This window comes from Bombyx mori, chromosome 5, assembly GCF_030269925.1.
Source record: "Bombyx mori chromosome 5, ASM3026992v2".
Lineage (NCBI taxonomy): Eukaryota > Metazoa > Arthropoda > Insecta > Lepidoptera > Bombycidae > Bombyx > Bombyx mori.
Genome location: NC_085111.1, coordinates 5,902,999 through 5,922,919, shown reverse-complemented (window position 1 = coordinate 5,922,919; position 19,921 = coordinate 5,902,999). Strand labels below are relative to the sequence as shown.

At 44.1% G+C, this 19,921-nt stretch overlaps 1 protein-coding gene across 1 annotated transcript in view; it reads right to left on the bottom strand.

Annotated features, from left to right (window-relative positions):
* Window positions 1–19,921, bottom strand: part of LOC101738767 (homeobox protein dve-1) — a 133,669-nt gene that overhangs the window by 43,252 nt on the left and 70,496 nt on the right. The window contains exon 2 of the mRNA XM_004932383.5: window positions 9,221–9,392. Coding sequence (XP_004932440.1) covers window positions 9,221–9,392 — 172 coding nt within the window. The remainder of the gene's footprint in view (window positions 1–9,220; window positions 9,393–19,921) is intronic.

The window sequence follows — 19,921 nt, the reverse complement described above, 5'->3', positions numbered from 1 at the left end:
AATGTTACACTGCAGCATTTGAATACCGGCATAATCGCGTAGCATCCTACTACACTGTGCGTCTCATGGACACGACGACTTCGAATAATCCGTTATACATATTATAATCAATCTAAAATTTTACTCTAAAGGTGCGGACTTGATGAAGACTCGGAAACCACAAACAGACTCGTATAAAATCGATCAATGGAAAAATTTGTTTCGATCTTTTATTTACACTGGTACTCTCGAGATATTTTATTATGGCATTTTTGTATGTTAACCTAATGAAGGCAGTAAATAAGACATAACAGATGGATATCTTTTTTTTTCTTCCTACCTATGCTGATAGCCTTGAGTGGCTATTTCAGCTTCGCCCTAACGTTTGTAGGTGAGCTCGCGGGGCTCAACCGGAGAGTTGCTAACACTGACCCTCGCAAAGAGCAGTACTTCGCAGAATCTACCACCGGATCGGAAACGCGACCCACTGAGAAGATCCGGCGAGAAACTCAGTGGGCTGTGTCTATGGGCCGATGGATATCGCTGACGTTGCAATATAAGAATAATGTCTCTAATGCATAGATACACTTGCTTTACCCTTAAAATTCGATCACACGCTGCAAGAGTAGAAAGTATGGTGGTACCCACCCGGAATGGTTAGCAACATTCCTTATCGTAGTACTAAGCTTATGTAGTACTAAACTTACATAGTACTAAACGTACTAACTTGATTTAAGTACGGCAGTGTTCACTGGTTACAGTCATTCAACGGATTGATTACAATCACACAGGCTATAAAATACGTGTATAAGCTGTACACACACACGTGCGCGACTCAATCCTAAGCAGGATTAAACGACCGCCGGATTTGGTCGTACCAATCTCGACTGGAGAGAATTAGCAATTTAAGATATAAATTTTATAGCGACAATATTATTAAATGTGGCAACTTTTATGGTGCGTTAATATTATCTGTGAAATTTTAAATAAATATAATAAATGATGGACGTCTTATTCATACTTGTTGCTTCAGTTCGGTTCAGTAGGTCTGTTTTTTAGGGATCTGCAAGGTTAAAAACGAGCTCAAAACGTCAAAAAATTCGTTTCTTGCGAAGAAGACAGGCATACGTATTTTTGAGTATAACGTATCAAAGTTTCAAGTAAATAATCAAAGTTTATTGAACTGCTTGAGGTAACAATTCTGAAAGTGCCACTTTCATTTGGAAGCGGTCACTTAATTACTTTGCTTCAGCAAAACTCACTACTTTGAATGCTTTTATCTGAATGCAATTTATCCTGTAATGAAATTTTATTATTTTTAGAAGTTTAACAACGGTACATTAGTAAAACTTCAAGAATAGAAAAGTATGAACTGTTCTTAAAAAGTATAACAAAAAAAATATGGCAATAAATTTAAAAAAACATACGACTTCAGGTCAGGGGTTCTCAAATATTAATCATAGTTTGTCCAAATATGGATATACATATGTCGATGCACATAAATCTACGCAACCATGAGAGTATGAAATAAAAGCCCATCACCGTCAAATCAATATCAACACGTACGCACACAAAGACGGGGGATTGCGAGCTCATCCGGATGATCCGGAGCGGATCAGCTTCGTGTAGCACGTAGATAAAGCTACACTACCCTAGTGTGTGTAACGACCCTTACCATAACTATATATACGTCGGACGTGCCATTCGTTTAATTCTAGTTATCCAAATTAAATGAGTGTTAGTTTATTTTGTAAGGTAGTAAGCAGTGTTCATCGTGGACTTTAAATAGTTTGCTTGTTTAAAAATTTACAAAGATATTTCACATTTATGCTGTGTGGTCTCTATACCAAGCATTATCCGCGCTAAGCTTGGACGTCTTTGTTGTTATCTTGTTATTTATATTTTGACTAACATACCTAAAATATAAAAATGAGTCGAACAGTTAGTGACTGACTAGTGTACAACAAGATCCGTGTTCGATTACCGACTGGAGATAGGGACTTTGTGAAAGATATAAATATATGCAGACGTATCTTTCTTATTTCCAGTTTCCAGCACCTATAACATAGAAGAAAATCCTAGCTTAGCTTGAACTTATCGCCGATTACTTATTTTATTTATTAGAAAATTACAATATCGTGTGTTGATTGATTGAGACTACGATATATCCGAATCTACCCTAAAAATATCTAAATATTATAGTACTGACCTTATTACATTACTGTCATCCCAAAATTTAAATGCCGTAAAATTTGTAGGGTAGCGTAAAGCTGCATATTTTGATAATAAAATCCTGTCTACAAGAGGTAGCTTTTTAACACCAGCCTTGAGTTTCTGTTTAAGCTAAATAAAACATCGCAATGAAAATGCAAAATCTCCGAAATGCAGAAGTAGTATACGACAACAAACTTCTATTAATCAAAGTGAAAAATGTGCTGCTAAATCTGATAATGGATTATGACAAAGAATTTATCTTTGTCCAAATATTGTTTTTTAAGTGTTTTTATAGTCTGAATGGTAACATGAACTTGTGTATTAGAGCTAATTTATATTCAAACTTTAAAAAAAATACCGTTGATATTAGCAATAAAACTATACTTAATGCACGTTATGTCTTACATACAGAATAAAAGAAATAATACGGCTATAATAAAAAATATAAATCGGCTTATCTATGTAAAACCCGCTTATTCGTCCAAAGTATAGACAGCAAGAACAACATTTTACAATCTTAAATTTAACTAACTTTTACGAATACATTTCTATTTATTATTAAACTTATGGTTAAAATTTATTATAAACACGAATGAATGAAAAATACACTTTTCCTTAACATGTTTTACACATAAATTCCATTCATTATAATACTATTATTATGTACCTAATGGGCCTATTATTGAAGGTAATCGACTCTAATTACTTACTATGCTAATATTAGCTACAGCTATAGATTACGAAGACCTATTTTTGTCATTACTAATCACACCTAAAATGACAGTCCTATTAGTGCCAAATGTACATGTAGTATTTTTAAATAATCGTAAATGTTTCTCCCGACCTTACCCAGGTACGTATTGACAAAAAGATATATTCTCCGGCTCGGATTGTAATCCGTTGGGCATTGTGCAATCGCTAATCGCCGCCGATCGACGCGCGATCCGAAATTAATAATAATTTATAACGCCCGATTAAAGGCATTAGGAATTAAACTCGCCTTTGGCGGGACCGGGGAAATCTGTAGACCGAGTCTTAGTGAAGTTACAAAAGATCTTTCAATATTGGTTGAATGATTATCGTTTTATGTATTTCTGAGCGCAATGAAATGTTTTAAGACTTCCGAGAGAAAAGGGATTTCGATTTAAGCGTGTTTATTTTCCGACAACTTTTTATGTGTGAAGCCTATTTTGTTTAATTTCAATGGAATGTTTACAAAAGTCGTTCCATTATCATTCATGCATGTATTACATTATTAAATTCGATCCGAAAATGGAAATTATTCGACGAAAAGAACGAAACCTTAAACTAAAACTTTACATCAGAAGCTCTAATTCGGAAATCCCACGAAATTTTTGTTAGGATAAGATAAAAACAAAAGTAAAAATAGTAATAAAATTTCAAATATATTTCATAAGTGCCGCGTGCTCGTCGGTGAACGCTCCTTACGCCAGACGGGATGTATCGGATTAGATTTAAGGGGTAAAAGAAACCAGAGCAGGACAGAAGAGGGATTGGCTTTGTACAGACAAGGATAGACGGACGCAAGAGATTTAGAGATTATGATTCATAAAGAGAGTGGAATGAATGGAAAATTATTGGGTAAGGGAGTCATTGCATCACACCGTCTGACATTGTCGATTTCAAAGACCGCCAAAATAATTTGTTCTTCGCTTTTTTTGGTTGTTATGAATACCGAAGCTATTTATGTCAAAAATTAGTCCCGAAAGAGCTCGACGTCGAGCAAATCAAAAATGACCTGGTAGGTCAGTCCTACCCCGTCATAAGCGTGCACCGGATGCACAGCGGTCGCGATAAATTCGCGTACGATATGGTGCTCGTAGCACTAGAAGCCACACCGGAGGGCAAGAAAATTGCCTCATGTCTCCGCACCGTGTGCGGCCTATCGGGGGTCACCGTAGAGGCCCCCTACAAACGCGGCACTCCCGGGCAGTGCCACCGTTGCCAATTATATGGCCACTCCGCGCGTAACTGCAACGCGCGACCGCGTTGCGTGAAATGTTTAGACGATCACGCGACCACCGATTGCTCGCGCGTGAAGGAGACAGCAACGGAGCCGCCGAGCTGTGTACTCTGCCGCAAGCAGGGACACACGGCCAACTACCGTGGATGCCCCAAGGCTCCACGGAAGCGCCCGGCAAACGCGCCCCCTAAAACCGCTGGCCCAAAGACTTCGGCGCCCCGCGCGCCGAAACCGGCTTTCGTACCGGCTCCGGTGCCCACCGTCTCCGCGTGGGCGAAACCGTTGCCGTTCACGAAGGCAGGAACGACACCGGCACCCCAACCGCGGTACGCGCCGCAACCTCTACTCGCGCCGCGCCCCGTCCCCGCGCCCGCGCCCGGTCCCGCGCCTCGCCCCGGCCCCGCGCACTCAAACGATTTTACAATTATTCGCGACTACATCGCCGCGATAAACATCGACCGCATGCGTGCGTTCGCCGACGCCATGCGCAGAGCGGTCACGGCCGAAGACCGCCTAAACGCGACGTTCGAGTACATCGACGTCATCGAGTCCGTCCAGCGCACGCTGGTTTGATTACCGGTAATCAATGGCGTGCAACGGTAGGGAAAAACCGCGTTCTATAAAGTTAGCATTTTATAATGCTAACGGACTCGCGCGTCAGCGCGATCAAGTATATGAGTTTCTCCGCGATAATCTCATCGACATCCTTCTGGTGCAGGAGACCTTCCTAAAGCCCTCGCGTCGCGACCCCAAAGTCGCGAACTACGTCATGGTTAGGAATGACAGACTCTCCGCCCGCAAGGGCGGGACTGTCATTTACTATAGGAGGGCCCTGCACTGCGTCCCTCTCGATACTCCCTCGCTCTTACATATCGAGGCGTCAGTGTGCCGCATCGCGCTGACGGGACACCAGCCGATCGTCATCGCATCCGTTTATCTCCCCCCTGACAAACCCCTCCTGAGCAGTGACCTCGAGACACTGTTCGGTATGGGGGACGCGGTCATCCTGGCAGGCGATTTAAATTGCCACCACACTAGGTGGAACTGCCATCGCACGAATGTGAACGGTAGGCGTCTCGACGCGTTCATAGACGACCTCACATTCGAAGTATTCAACCCCCCGACCCCCACGTGCTATCCGTACAACGCCGCGCGTCGTCCGAGCACAATAGATCTGGCACTGCTGAGGAACGTAACTCTGCGCTTGCGCTCCATCGAGGCAATGTCAGAACTCGACTCAGACCACCGACCTGTCGTCATGCAGCTCGGTCGCCCACTCAACCGCGAACCAGATACGAGGACCATGGTGGATTGGAAGAAGCTGGGCACGTGCTTAGCTGACACCGCTCCACCAATCCTCCCTTGCGGCCCGGATTCAACTCCATCCCCCGAGGATACCGTCGAATCCATAAACATCTTCACTGATCACGTCTCGACGGCGATCATAAGATCCTCGAAACAAGTCGATGTGGAGGACTGCTTCCACCGCATCAGACTTTCCCCCGAACTTAGGGACCTAGTTAGAATTAGAAACGCGGCAATCCGGGCCTACGATCGATATCCCACGGATTCAAACCGGACTCGGATGCGTCGCTTACAGCGGGAGGTCAAATCCCGCTTAAGCGACGCCCGAAACGAAAACTGGGATAGTTATTTAGAAGAACTCGCGCCCACTCACCAAGCATACTGGCAACTAGCTAGGACCCTCAAGTCCGAAACTATAGCCACTATGCCGCCTCTCGTACGCCCCTCAGGCCAACCACCGGCTTACGATGACGATGACAAGGCAGAGTTGCTGGCCGATACACTGCAAGAGCAGTGCACCACCAGCACTCAACACGCGGACCCCGAACACACCGAGTTCGTCGACAGGGAGGTCGAGCGCAGAGCTTCCCTGCCGCCCTCGGACGCGTTACCCCCCATTACCACTTCCGAGGTCAAGGAGGCGATCGATAGCCTACAACCACGGAAAGCTCCCGGCTCCGACGGCATCCGCAACCGCGCGCTTAAATTGTTACCAGCCCAACTGATAACGATGTTGGCCACCATATTAAATGCTGCTATGACGAACTGCATCTTTCCCGCGGCGTGGAAAGAAGCGGACGTTATCGGCATACACAAGCCGGGCAAACCGAAGAACGAAACCGCGAGTTACCGCCCCATCAGTCTCCTCCCGGCGATAGGCAAACTATACGAACGACTCCTTCGTAAACGCCTCTGGGACTTCGTATCCGCGAACAAAATTCTGATAGACGAGCAGTTTGGATTCCGCGCCAGACACTCGTGCGTCCATCAAGTGCACCGCCTCACGGAGCACATCTTACTAGGGCTGAACAGGCGGAAACCCATTCCGACAGGAGCCCTCTTCTTCGATATAGCGAAGGCGTTCGACAAAGTCTGGCACAACGGTTTGATATACAAACTGTATAACATGGGAGTGCCAGACAGACTCGTGCTCATCATACGAGACTACTTGTCGAACCGTTCGTTCCGATATCGAGTCGAGGGAACGCGTTCCCGGCCCCGTCACGTCACAGCCGGAGTCCCGCAAGGCTCCGCCCTCTCCCCGTTACTATTCAGTTTGTATATCAATGATATACCCCGGTCTCCGGAGACCCATCTGGCGCTCTTCGCCGATGACACCGCCATCTACTACTCGTGTAGGAAGAAGGCGTTGCTTCATCGACGACTTCAGACCGCGGCTACCACCATGGGACAGTGGTTCCGGAAGTGGCGCATCGACATCAACCCCACGAAAAGCACAGCGGTGCTCTTCAAAAGGGGTCGCCCTCCGAACACCACGCTGAGCATCCCTCTCCCGACTAGGCGCGTCAATAACCCCGCCCCCGCCGTTCGCCCAATCACGATGTTCGACCAGCCCATACCGTGGGCCCCGAAGGTCAAATATTTAGGCGTCACCCTCGACAGTAGGATGACATTCCGCCCCCACATCAAGACGGTACGCGACCGTGCCGCCTTCATTCTAGGACGTCTCTACCCGATGATATGTAGGCGAAGTAAAATGTCCCTTAGAAATAAGGTGACACTCTACAAAACTTGCATACGCCCCGTCATGACCTATGCAAGTGTAGTGTTCGCTCACGCGGCCCGCATACACTTAAAATCCTTTCAAATTATTCAATCCCGTTTTTGCAGGATAGCCGTCGGAGCCCCGTGGTTCGTCAGGAACGTCGACCTCCATGACGACCTGGACTTAGAGTCCATCAGTAAGTATCTTCAGTCGGCGTCCATGCGCCACTTCGATAAAGCGGCACGACACGAGAACCCTCTCATCGTGGCCGCCGGTAACTACATTCCCGATCCTGCGGACAGAATGGAAAGCAGTCGACGTCGCCCTAAACACGTCATCTCGGATCCTCCTGATCCACTAACGGTGCTTTTAGGTACTTCAAGCACCGGTCACCGTTCTCGTCGAACCCGTCGCTTGCGACGAAGGGCTCGACGAGTAAATTAACTCTCAGACACAGCCCACTGAGTTTCTCGCCGGATCTTCTCAGTGGGTCGCGTTTCCGATCCGGTGGTAGATTCTGCGAAGCACGACTCTTGCTAGGGTTCGTGTTAGCAACATCGTCAGGTTTGAGCCCCGTGAGCTCACCTACTAAAGTTAAGGCTACGCTGAAATAGCCGCTAGGGCTATCAGCTTAGGTAGGAAAAAAAAAAAAAAAAAAAAGTCAAAAATTATGAACTCGTGAGGTGAACGCAAAATGAATGAATTGGCTATTATAATACTAAATAAATCATTATCTTTAATATTAATGATATAAAAAGCATTCAAGTGCCTGTATTTTTTTATCGCCTCTACCCACCTACGGCGTGATAGCCGGATGGTTGGGGATAAACCGGGGGTATTACTGTCGTTATGCGAAGCCGATGGATGGCGTCAGTTCTCTCATGCTATGACGGGAAACTGGTCGTGAAATTAGGAGTGCGGATTAAGGGGACCCACCCGTGTGCGTTAGTCGTTATAGTATTGAAGAAACGTTTTTCTAGAATAATACCTTTTTAATTTGTCGTATTATTATATACGAGAGATCTGAATGAGATACTAACGAAAAATTCGTCCACTGTACAGATTATAATATCTGCTTTTTATTAATTTTCAATTTAAATTATATTTTGGCGTATCTCTACTCTAGTCTTGAGAATAAAATGGCAAAGAGCTAAAACGAATAATAATTTTTGCACAATCACATTACAAAAGAAACTTAAGAGACTATCAAATCGAATTGCTAGATTTCTTTAAAAAAAATTCAACACTTAACGACTGATATTAAATAAAATTAACAGCTTTTTAATTCAGCCTATTTTAAGTCAATAAATTACTTATGGCCGTGGACAGTTTTATTAGTACACTAAAACATTTTAAATTAATCAGTCGTATTCACGCCTGTAAGTGCTGGCTCGGCTTATTGAGGATACAGCTAAAGCATAGATTAATATAAGATCAGCTTTGTCCAGAGAAAGACGCCCGTGACTATGAATAATATCGACAAACAATGACGAATTCGTCGTGAATAGGAGAGCAATTTATAAAGTATTACTTAAATAAAAGGTTGTCGTTTAGAAGTTTTATAACTTATCATTTATTTTTTATTCGTTTACGTAAGATTTTTTTTTTTTAAATAATTAGGTAGCAAACTTCCCTCTTGTTTTATTTATTAAGACGTTACACGTTTAATATTTAAATATTCAATCGGCTATTAAATAGAAGTAAAGGTTAAAATCAAAATTTGTTCTGAAATAATTGAATTGTAATTGTATTAACTTCATACTGAATAGAGAATAGTACACTGTTTTGTACAATGACGTCATTTTTTCAAGTCACAATACAAATTGTACAAAAACACTCAGATTATAAAAAGGCACAGAGCATCCGATTCCAATCTACGCAAAATATTTTACATAGTCAAAGCAGTAATTCTAGATTACAACCTTACTTAGCTTTTACCATTTTTGTGATTTGTAGACTTTTGGCATAACCGCTAATAAACATGTTTCCAAATTAATAAACACAAGACTTACCAGAAATACCCTTATTCAGCAAGTTATTGAATGCTTCTTTCTTAGGTGATAGATGTGGTGTGTGAGGATTACGATCATGATGTACCGGTGCCGAAGGTGGTCGTGGCACTATGCGATCGTCCGGTGATCTTCGAGGCGGGGTTTTGCTTCGACGAAGATCGGCTGATAACGACTGCGAATAACATTTTTAATTAGTTTAATGTATTTATCTGTGGCTGGACAAAGACATTTTTCACTGGATAAGATGAACGAAATAACTTTTTTTATGTTTGAGAGATTACTGGTGGTCCGAAGGCCTTTCGAGTTTTACCAAGACAGGTGGGCAAGTAAGAGCTCAGCTAGGAAAGGTGGGATTTACTAAGACCTACGTAACAACTCAAGAGTAGCTACTTCGCAAATTAATCTACTACCGGATCGGAATCGCAACCCGCTGAGAAGATCCAGCGAGAAACTCAGCGGACTGATGTTTAGGTTAAGTTGCACGTCGAACTCTTTGCCGAGTTCGACGGGTACGGTTACCGGGGTTCCTACTCCTAGTGTTAAGTGTAAATGCGTCTAATGAAAGGGTTATTGGATCTGATGGATCCGTAAGGACGTACGAAATAACTCACGGCCCGCTTGTTGTTAAGTGGTTAAAAGAGACCACAGTGGTTACGATGCAAAGCAGTCATTCACCTTGAATAATGAAATCGAAGTCTCAATTATACTTTATTATAACTGCTGTTTAACCCTTCAAACTGGAATACGTAAGTGCTCCGAAGTAAGAATAAAAAGCAGGATAATGGATTATAGTGTGCCCCACCACTAGTAACAATAGTATTACCTACTTATTAACACGTTTCACTGGTGGGCCTAGCTGACTATACCGTCCGAGCTATGCCAAACTCAGGGAATCAGTTATATTTATCAACTTGAGATTTTTATTATAAAATTTACAGAATGCGATAATTTGCACGTTAGATAAAAATTAGCGACTTTTACTGTTTAGTTTTTAAGATATTTTAAAAGGCTTGATAAAAACTACAAGTTTCAATTGGATTTCAACCACGCCGTTCAGTTTGGCGAAAGGGCTACGCTTTTGCCGTGAAGCAATAATGCGTTTCGGTTTGAAGGGTGGGGCAGCCGTTGTAACCATACTGAGACCTTAGAACTTGTATCTCAAGGTGTGTGGCGTATTTACGTTGTAGATGTCTATGGGCTCCAGTAACCACTTAACACCATGTGGGCTGTGAGCTCGTCCACCCATCTAAGCAATAAATAAACTAGAATTTTGGAATGCCGTTACAAATCGTTTTACTGGCTGTGTTATTGGCAATGAAACTAGATTTTATAACATACTGGCCTAATTAACTTGCGGTCATCGGAAGTGACGAATTATCGGGTCGCCTTAATGAAGTTGGAGCAGTTAACACGCCCAAGCATCATTTAGTTTTCGCCAAGATTGGACCATTTGAGCTCTAGTTTGGGGCCAATCAATTTTATTTGGAATGTTTAGCGAAATTTACAAATAAAACGGATCTAAAGTACCAAAAAATTCGTAGTTATTCTCCGATACTTAATAATCATTTTCCAATACCGTAATCGGTTAATCACCGTCAGTTTATGGTACTGCGTCTAGACTCCAGACGAAACGCTACGATTAAGGCGCAGTGTTAATGAATAATTCCACAATTTACTTTGGTACACTTGCATGTAATATGTTGTGTATGCAAGCCGGCCGGTTCAGACGTGAACCCAATGTGAAACTAAATGAACCGTTGAAGCATATTGTATTATGTAACTGTATTCTTTTCATGTATGAATTTTTATTGTACCATATAAAAATATAATAATGGACGAACGAATTAGGTAGGCTTCTTTTTCTCTTTACGAAGCTCTTATGAATTTTAATGATAGCTGGTTTTTTTTTGTTCAATTTTTTTTATTACTCCTTTCATTAATGCTGTTTAGTAAGCAAGAAGGATTGTGTCATTTTAATCGAGTTACAATTTATGGTCCGCAATATGACGTGGAAGTTGTTTTACGTGTGGGCGAAAGCTTGATAATATTGGCGTACCTACTTCTTTTTAAAATGGATTCGCTGTGATTAGATATTTAGATTACAATTTTCGTCACTAAAACAAACGTATTTAAGACACTCATCACTTTTAATTATTATTCTCATAATCCTCTCGCAGGTCTGCTGGAAGAGATTTCATAAAGAAATAAGCAGTGCCTTTGTACATAATTTTCCCATTACTCTGTACTATGTCTTCTTTTTTTGTGTACATAAATAAATAAATAAATCAACAAGTTCGATGAATGACTTCTAGATTCGATTAGTGATATCGTATAGTGAAAACAACTATTTATAAATAAAATAAAATTTATAAAATATTATTGTTTTGTATTTACCTATTGATTTTAGGGAGATTATTAATAAGTTTGCGTATATACCGCCATGTATTCTTCGTTTGTTAAGCGGTTTCAAGGGCGTGCAAGGGCAGGACATTCGTTGTACCAAATGAACTCTAGCTTAAATGTTATGTTTGTTTCAGGCAATTGATTATATGCAGAAATTCCGAGGACACATATTATTTAATATGAAACATAATAAATTATTTATTTACTTTATTAAATTTATAAACAGAAACTACGCCGGTTGTGGTTAAGATTATTTTGGCCATTTTGTGGGTACTTTAATTTACTTCAAGTTGAAATAATGATTTATTTAATCAATTAATTTAATGTTTTTCATAGTACCCAAACTTCAGATAAGAACTAGAATAATACTAAAACCTGTTTCAAGTACGGACTAAAAATAGACTGAAATCTTTCCAGTTAAATTCGTTAATTTTTTACGTCACGTATTTATTTTCGAAATAGGATTACATATTAGGAAAATTCTCGTTCTATTAACACTTATAAAGACGACACGCATTCAAGAACTTAAATAAACATTTACATCTATTTTTACATTCCACAAATCAGGTATGAGAAGTCACGATCTAAGGTGACAATTTTTACATAAATTTTTGTGGGTGTCTTTGTATATTATTTATTTTATTTACACGTGTATCAATAAAAAAGATTTTGCTTATATAATTTGCGAAAATATTTTTATTTTAGTCGCCTTCATTCCTAAAATAGTTACACAGTATTTTATTTTAGGAAAACCATTTACTTAAGTTTCATCTTTTGCATTTTTGCTTTCACCTTCGATTATGTACATTTTCTTTCTATTTCTGTTTCTTTATGAAAATTGACACGTTAGATCGATACATAATATAAAATTAATACATATTATATTCTATAAAAATTATACCTGGATAGAATTAGCTAAAAATTATCGAAACGAACTCATGAGATCATTAGCAATCTCAAAAACTTTGAATTCGAAGATCTGTTTGGCCAGTTTTAATAACTTTTCGCAAACCTCGGTGCTCTTACTGGTGGCAGGACCTCTTGTGAGTCCGCACGGGCAGGTACCACCACCCTGCCTATTTCTGCCGTGAAGCAGTAATGCGTTTCGGTTTGAAGGGTGGGGCAGGCGTTGTAACTATACTGAGACCTTAGAACTTATATCTCAAGGTGTGTGGCGCATTTACGTTGTAGATGTCTATGGGCTCCAGTAACCACTTAACACCAGGTGGGCTGTGAGCTCGTCCAACCATCTAAGTGATAAATAAATAAAAAGTTCTAAAGCTCAATTAATAATACATTTGCCAATATTTTCGCAATGAGGCATTATTGCGTGTTGGACATACGTAACATTTTCAGTTTTTTTCAATTACGCCACTTATAAGAACAAAATATGCTAAATCGAGTAAAAACCTTATAAAAAAACCCAGAGTAATATCATCTAAGGCCGATATATTCTAATCTAAGAAAACTCTTGCCACTTAAAGCGAGTCGAGATTCAAATTGGACACTTGTTTCATTGCGTCAGTCGATATGAGTTGAGCTGATTACATTCATTGAATATTGTTAGCGCGTCGATCTGACCGCGTTATGGCGAATCTTGGGACGAAATCATAGCGCCTTAATGAGGTTAATGATATGCGAGTTGACGGGATGGGACTTTGTGCAGCCAACGAGTTGACGATATTACCAGTAGTAATATACCCATTGAGTAAAGTTTGCCAAAATTGCTAATCTATTTTTACTGTGTGTGTGTGTGTGTGTATCTATACAGGACAGTCCACGAGATGGTGTCATCATCGGAGACAAGGAGGTTAATACTGCTATTCAAAGAGCACTGACCCTTTGAAATATTCTCACGTATTCCATAAAAATGCACAAAATTGATCATATGTGTTTCTTTCGTTAATGTGATAGTAAAATAAATTAAGCAAGCACACCTAGGTATGTTTTTTTCATATAAATCCACTGGCATATAAAATTTCTCCTACTAACAAATCCATTGGCAACCAATTGTTTTCACTTTGTTTCAAATCACCCCCATTTAGTTTTAGTCGTAACTTTCAATACACCTACGTCATTGACGCGAATAGTCGATTAATTGTGCCATTCCATACCAAAGTCCAGCTATGATTGGTGCTTCGAATTATCTAGGCAATATCGTTTTGACATTACGCCTCATAAAGTAAAAACCAGTTAAATAATTGTCTTCTCGCATTAAATTATGAGAGAAAATGAATATCAAATCTATGACTTAATATAGAAATCGGCTGGTGTGTATGAGAATGGTGTGTTTTGATCTAAATAGGTGACAGCGTGTTCATGTTGTGGTTTTTATGGGCTTCGGAATTTGCTTCACTTTAGATCAGATGCAACTAGGATAAACGCCCAGTCTCCACTAATTTTATATTAAACTTTATGTTAACCATGTAGCAGACGGTTCCTTGCTTAGATTTTAAGTTTTGATGAGGAAGATCTTCTTACAATCGAGGAGGAGGATACATCTTACTTACGAAGAAGACTTACAGTAAAATAATAAGATGCACACCTCATAACTGACAGTTCAACGCTCACTGAGTTTCTCGCCGGATATTCTCAGTGGGTCGCGTTTCCGATCCGGTAGTAGATTCTGCGAAGCACTGCTCTTGATAGGGCCAGTGTTAGCATCACTCCGATTTTAGCCCGCGAGCTCACCTACTAGTTAAGGTTACGCTTAAATAGCCTCTCAAGGCTATCAGCTTAGGTAGGAAAAAAAACAGTTCATTACTAATAAAAAAAGCATGACAATGGTATATACCTATATATACAGTGGGTACATCGGTGCTTTGCGACTGAAATTTTTACAGACGTTCGGAACATGAGACGCTTGTTATACAACCTCGCAATGGTTATATTGATTTGGATGATAGCTCACACAAATATAGCTTTTAATCTGGATCAAAATGTATAATTTTTGTTAGACTATAGTCAATTAAAGTCAATTGCATAGCAATACATTGCATGCATGCATCTATATAGATATAAATGAATTGCTGTTTGTTAGTCTCGCTAAAACTCGAGAGCGGCTGGACCGATTTGGCTAATTTTGATCTTGAATTATTCGTGGAAGTCCAGGGAAGGTTTAAAAGTTGAAAAAATATAAAAATCGGATTTATATAAAAACAAACAATTTTGTTTTTCCTTTGATGTGTCCCCTTGATGTGTCTTTTATTTATCGATTGAGGCACTACGAAGTCTGCCGGGTCAGCTAGTAGTCAATAAAAGTCAATTGCATTGCAATGCAAAAAAAAAAAAGAATACAACAATATGATGAGCAGTAAAATCGAACGTTTGACACAAGAGCGTTAATTTATGTTATTCGTTCAACTAAAATAATATACTTTATCATATGACACTTAAAGATTAAATTGTATTGTATAATTTATTATAATGTTCGTCATTTTTAATTGACAACATTACAAGTCGGTATTCCAAACATACCGTAATAGAAGTGTAAGTAGGCTGGCAGTAATTTAAGCTTAAGCATTACCAGAATAAATAATATTGTTAAAACATTCATTTAGAGTAATTTATTTTAGCTAGGCTCATGTTAATTTTCATTGAACACGTTAATTCTCTTAGTCATTCTGTCTAGGTTTTTTTTTTTTTTTTTCCTACCTATGCTGATAGCCTTGAGAGGCTATTTCAGCTTGCCCTAGCTTGTGTAGGTGAGCTCGCGGGGCTCAAACCGGAGAATTGCTAACACCGCCCTAGCAAGAGCAGTGCTTCGCAGAATCTACCACCGGATCGGAAGCGCGACCCACTGAGAAGATCCGGCGAGAAACTCAGTGGGCTGTGTCTGTGGGTTAATTTGCTCGTCGAGCCCTTCGTCGCAAGCGACGGGTTCGGCGAGGACGGTGACCGGTGCTTGTATTGCCTAAAAGCACCGTTAGTGGATCAGGAGGATCCGTGATGACGTGCTTTGGGCGACGTCGACGGTTTACCAAACGGTCTACAGGATCGGGTATGTAGTTTCCGGCGGCCACGACAAGAGGGTTCTCATGTCGTGCCGCCTTCTCAAAGTGGCGCAGCGATGCCGACTGTAGATACTTACTGACGGGGTCGAGCTCCAGGTCATCGTGGAGGTCCACGTTCCTCTGGAACCATGGTGCTCCGACGGCTATCCTGCAGAATCGGGATTGTATTACCTGAAGGGGTTTCAAGTTGGTGCGGGCCGCGTGAGCGAACACTACGCTTGCATACGTCATGACGGGGCGTATGCAAGTTTTGTAGAGGGTTACCTTGTTACGGAGGGACAGTTTGCTTCGTCTACAAAGCATTGGGTAGAGTCGTCCTAGTATAAACGCGGCGCGATCGCGTACCGTTTTTACGTGGGGACGGAATGTCATCCCTCTGTCGAGGGTGACGCCTAGGTATTTGACCTTCGGGGCCCACGGTATGGGCTGGTCAAAGAGAGTGATGGGGCTAACGGCGGAGGTGTTTACGCGCCTACTGGGGAGTGGGGTGCTCGAAGTGGTATTCGGAGGGCGACCCCTTTTGAATAGCACCGCTGTGCTTTTCGTGGGGTTAATGTCTATTCGCCACTTCCGGAACCACTGTCCCATGGTGGTTACTGCGGTCTGGAGTCGCCGATGAAGCAACGACATCTTCCTACACGAGTAGTAGATAGCCGTGTCATCGGCGAAGAGCGCTAGATGGGTCTCCGGAGACCGGGGTATATCGTTGATATACAAACTAAATAGTAACGGGGAGAGTGCGGAGCCTTGCGGGACTCCGGCAGTCAGATGACGGGGACGAGAACGAGTTCCCTCTACTCGATATCGAAACGAACGGTTCGACAAGAAGTCTCGTATGATGAGCACGAGTCTGTCTGGCACTCCCATGTTGTACAGTTTGTAGATCAAACCGTTGTGCCAGACTTTGTCGAACGCCTTCGCTACATCGAAGAAGAGGGCGCCGGTCGGGATTTGTTTACGCCTATTTAGCCCTATTAAGATGTGCTCCGTGAGGCGGTGCACTTGTTGTACGCACGAGTGTTTGGCGCGGAATCCAAACTGCTCGTCTATTAGAATTTTATTCGCGGTAACGAAGTCCCAGAGGCGTTTCCGAAGGAGCCGTTCGTAAATTTTGCCTATCGCTGGGAGGAGACTAATCGGTCGGTAACTAGCGGTTTCATTATTCGGTTTGCCCGGCTTGTGTATACCGATAACGTCTGCTTCTTTCCATACCGCCGGAAAGATGCAGTGCGTCATAGCAGCATTTAAGATGGTAGCCAACATTGTTATCAGTTGGACTGGTAAGAGTTTTAACGCGCGGTTGCGGATGCCGTCGGAGCCGGGTGCCTTCTTAGGTTGAAGGTTGTCTATTACTTCTCTAACTTCGTCAGAGGTAATGGGGGGTAACGCGTCCGAGGGTGGCAGGGAAGCTCTGCGCTCGACCTCCCTGTCGACTGCCTCGGTGTGTTCGGGGTCCGCGTATTGAGTGCTGGTGGTGCACTGCTCTTGCAGTGCATCGGCCAGCAACTCTGCCTTGTCATCGTCATCGAAAGCCGGTGGTTGGCCTGAAGGGCGTACGAGAGGAGGCATAGTAGCGGTAGTTTCGGACTTGAGAGTCCTTGCTAGTCGCCAGTATGCTTGATGAGAGGGCGCGAGTCCTTCTAAGTAACTATCCCAATTCTCATTTCGGGCGTCGCTTAGGCGAGATTTTACATCCCGCTGTAGACGACGCATCCGAATCCGGTTTGAGTGCGTGGGAAGTTGATCGTAGGCCCGGATTGCCGCGTTTCTAACTCTTAGGAGGTTCCTAAGTTCGGGGGACAGTCTGATGCGGTGGAAGCTATCCTCCACATCGACTTCTTTTGAGGATCTTATGATCGCGGAAGAGATGTGATCCGTGATGATGTTTATGGATTCGACTGTGTCCTCGGGGGAGGGAGTTGAATCCGGGCCGCAGGGGAGGATTGGTGGAGCGGCATCGGCTAAGCATTTGCCCAGCTTCTTCCAGTCCACCATGGTCCTCGTAGCTGTGACTGGGTTGTGGGGGCGACCGAGCTGCATAACGACAGGTCGGTGGTCTGAGTCGAGCTCTGACATTGCTTCGATGGAACGCAAGCGCAGAGTTACGTTCCTCAGCAGTGCCAGGTCTATAGTGCTCGGACGGAGCGCGATGTTATACGGATAACATGTTGGAGTTGGGGGACCGACTACTTCAAAGGTAAGGTCGTCTATAAACGCGTCGAGACGCCTACCATTTATGTTTGAACTGTGGCAGTTCCACCTAGTGTGGTGGCAATTTAAATCGCCTGCCAGGATGACGGAGTCTCCCATGCCGAACAGTGACTCGATGTCACTGCTCAGAAGGGGCTTGTCCGGGGGGAGATAGACGGATGCGATGACGATCGGCTGGTGTCCCGTCAGCGAGATACGGCACACTGACGCCTCGATATGTGAGAGCGAGGGGGTATCGAGAGGGACAACGTGCAGGGCCCGCCTATAGTAAATGGCAGTCCCGCCTTTGGAGGCGGTGAGTCTGTCATTCCTAACCATGACGTAATTCGCGACTTTCGGGTCACGACGCGAGGGCTTCAGGCAGGTCTCCTGCACTAGCAGAATATCTACAAGATTGTCGCGGAGGAATTCGTAAATTTGATCGCGTTGTCGCGCGAGTCCGTTAGCATTGTAGAATGCTAACGTAAGGGAATATGGTTTCTCTCTAGCGTTTTGCGCCATTGATTACCGGTGATTTTAGAAAGTACGGGCCACGGACTCGTAAACGTCCATGTAATCGAACGCGGCCGCGAGCCGTTGTTCGGGGTTTACCGCCCTTCGCAACGCGTCTGCGAACGATCGCAGACGGTCGAAGTTGACCGTCGTGACGAAGTCGCGCACGAGCGTGAAGTCGTTGACGGCTGAGGGTTGCGGGGGACGGTACGCGGGCGCGGGGGGAGGTGCGAGCAGGGGCTGCGGCGCGGGACGTGTCGCGAGCGGGGGCTGGGGTGCGGTTTGTGTTCCCGACCTCGTATACGGCAGCGGTTTATTCCACGCCGAGACGGTGGGAACCGCAGCCGGTACGAAGGCGGGTTTCGGTGCTGAAGGCACCGAAGTCTTTGGGCCGACGGTACGGGGGGCTGGGTGGGTCGGACGTTTTCGCGGAGCCCTAGGACATCCACGGTAATTCGCGGGGTGCCCTTGCTTAAGGCATAGGACACAGCTTGGAGGTTCGGTCGCGGTTTCCCTAACTCGCGAGCAATCTACCGTGGCGTGATCGCCGAGACACTTCACGCAGCGGGGGCGCGCGTGGCAATTCCGAGCCGAGTGGCCATATAGTTGGCATCTGTGGCACTGTCCGGGAGTGCCACGTCTATGGGGGGCTTCAATGGTAACCCCGGATAGGCCACATACTGTCGCGAGACATGCGATCTTTTTCTTGGCCTCCGGGGTTGGTTCTAGAGCGACTAAAACCATGTTATATGGTTTTTTGTCGCGGCCGTTGTGCATCCGGTGCACACTTACTATCGGGAGGGACTGAGCGGTCAGATCCTCCCTTACATACTCTATGTCGAGTTCCTTCGGAACTCCGCGTATTACTACGCGGAGCTCGCGGTCCTCCTGAAGAGCATAGGTGTGGAAACCTATGTTCTCCTTTCGGAGGTATGCTGAGAGGGCCCTATGGTCGCCCGGCGTTGCGACCTTTATCTGAATCCCATGCGCGACGTTACGCGCATGGGTATAATTTATTTTGTTTGCCTGAAGGGCCTGGGAGACGCGGTTCCACGCTGACTTCTCCTGGAGAATCAGCGGGGGCGGGGCGACGGTTTTTTGCGCGGATGCGGGCTTGGGACGCGGCGGTGGGGTTGCGCGGCGGCCGGAGTCCGACTCCGGTGTCACGACTACCTGCGGACGGGAGGCAGTCGCTGACTTGGTTTGTTTTGTCGTGGAGCTCCGGGACTCCACGGCGCGAGTACGTTTTTTCCCGCGTTTTACCGTTTGGAACCCATCCGAGGTTCCGGGCTGCGGGCTCGTCGCGGACTCGAAGTCCATCTCCGATCCGGTATCGGAGTCTGAACCTGAGTTGGCGATTGACGACGCGACGGACGAGATCGGTGTAAACGTCGCGGGTGCGTTAGGCGCCTCGCTGGCGCTAGGCGCTTCGTGAGTCGCTACGTGCGTACGTGCGCTCAAATTGGGTTTGGGGGCGGGGCATGACTGCGCGGCTCGAAATGACGCGGCGAGGGACGCGGGCGGGGCGGGACTCGCGCGGGCGGCCCTGTAGGCCGCGAATTCGGCCGTGAGGTTTGATAAC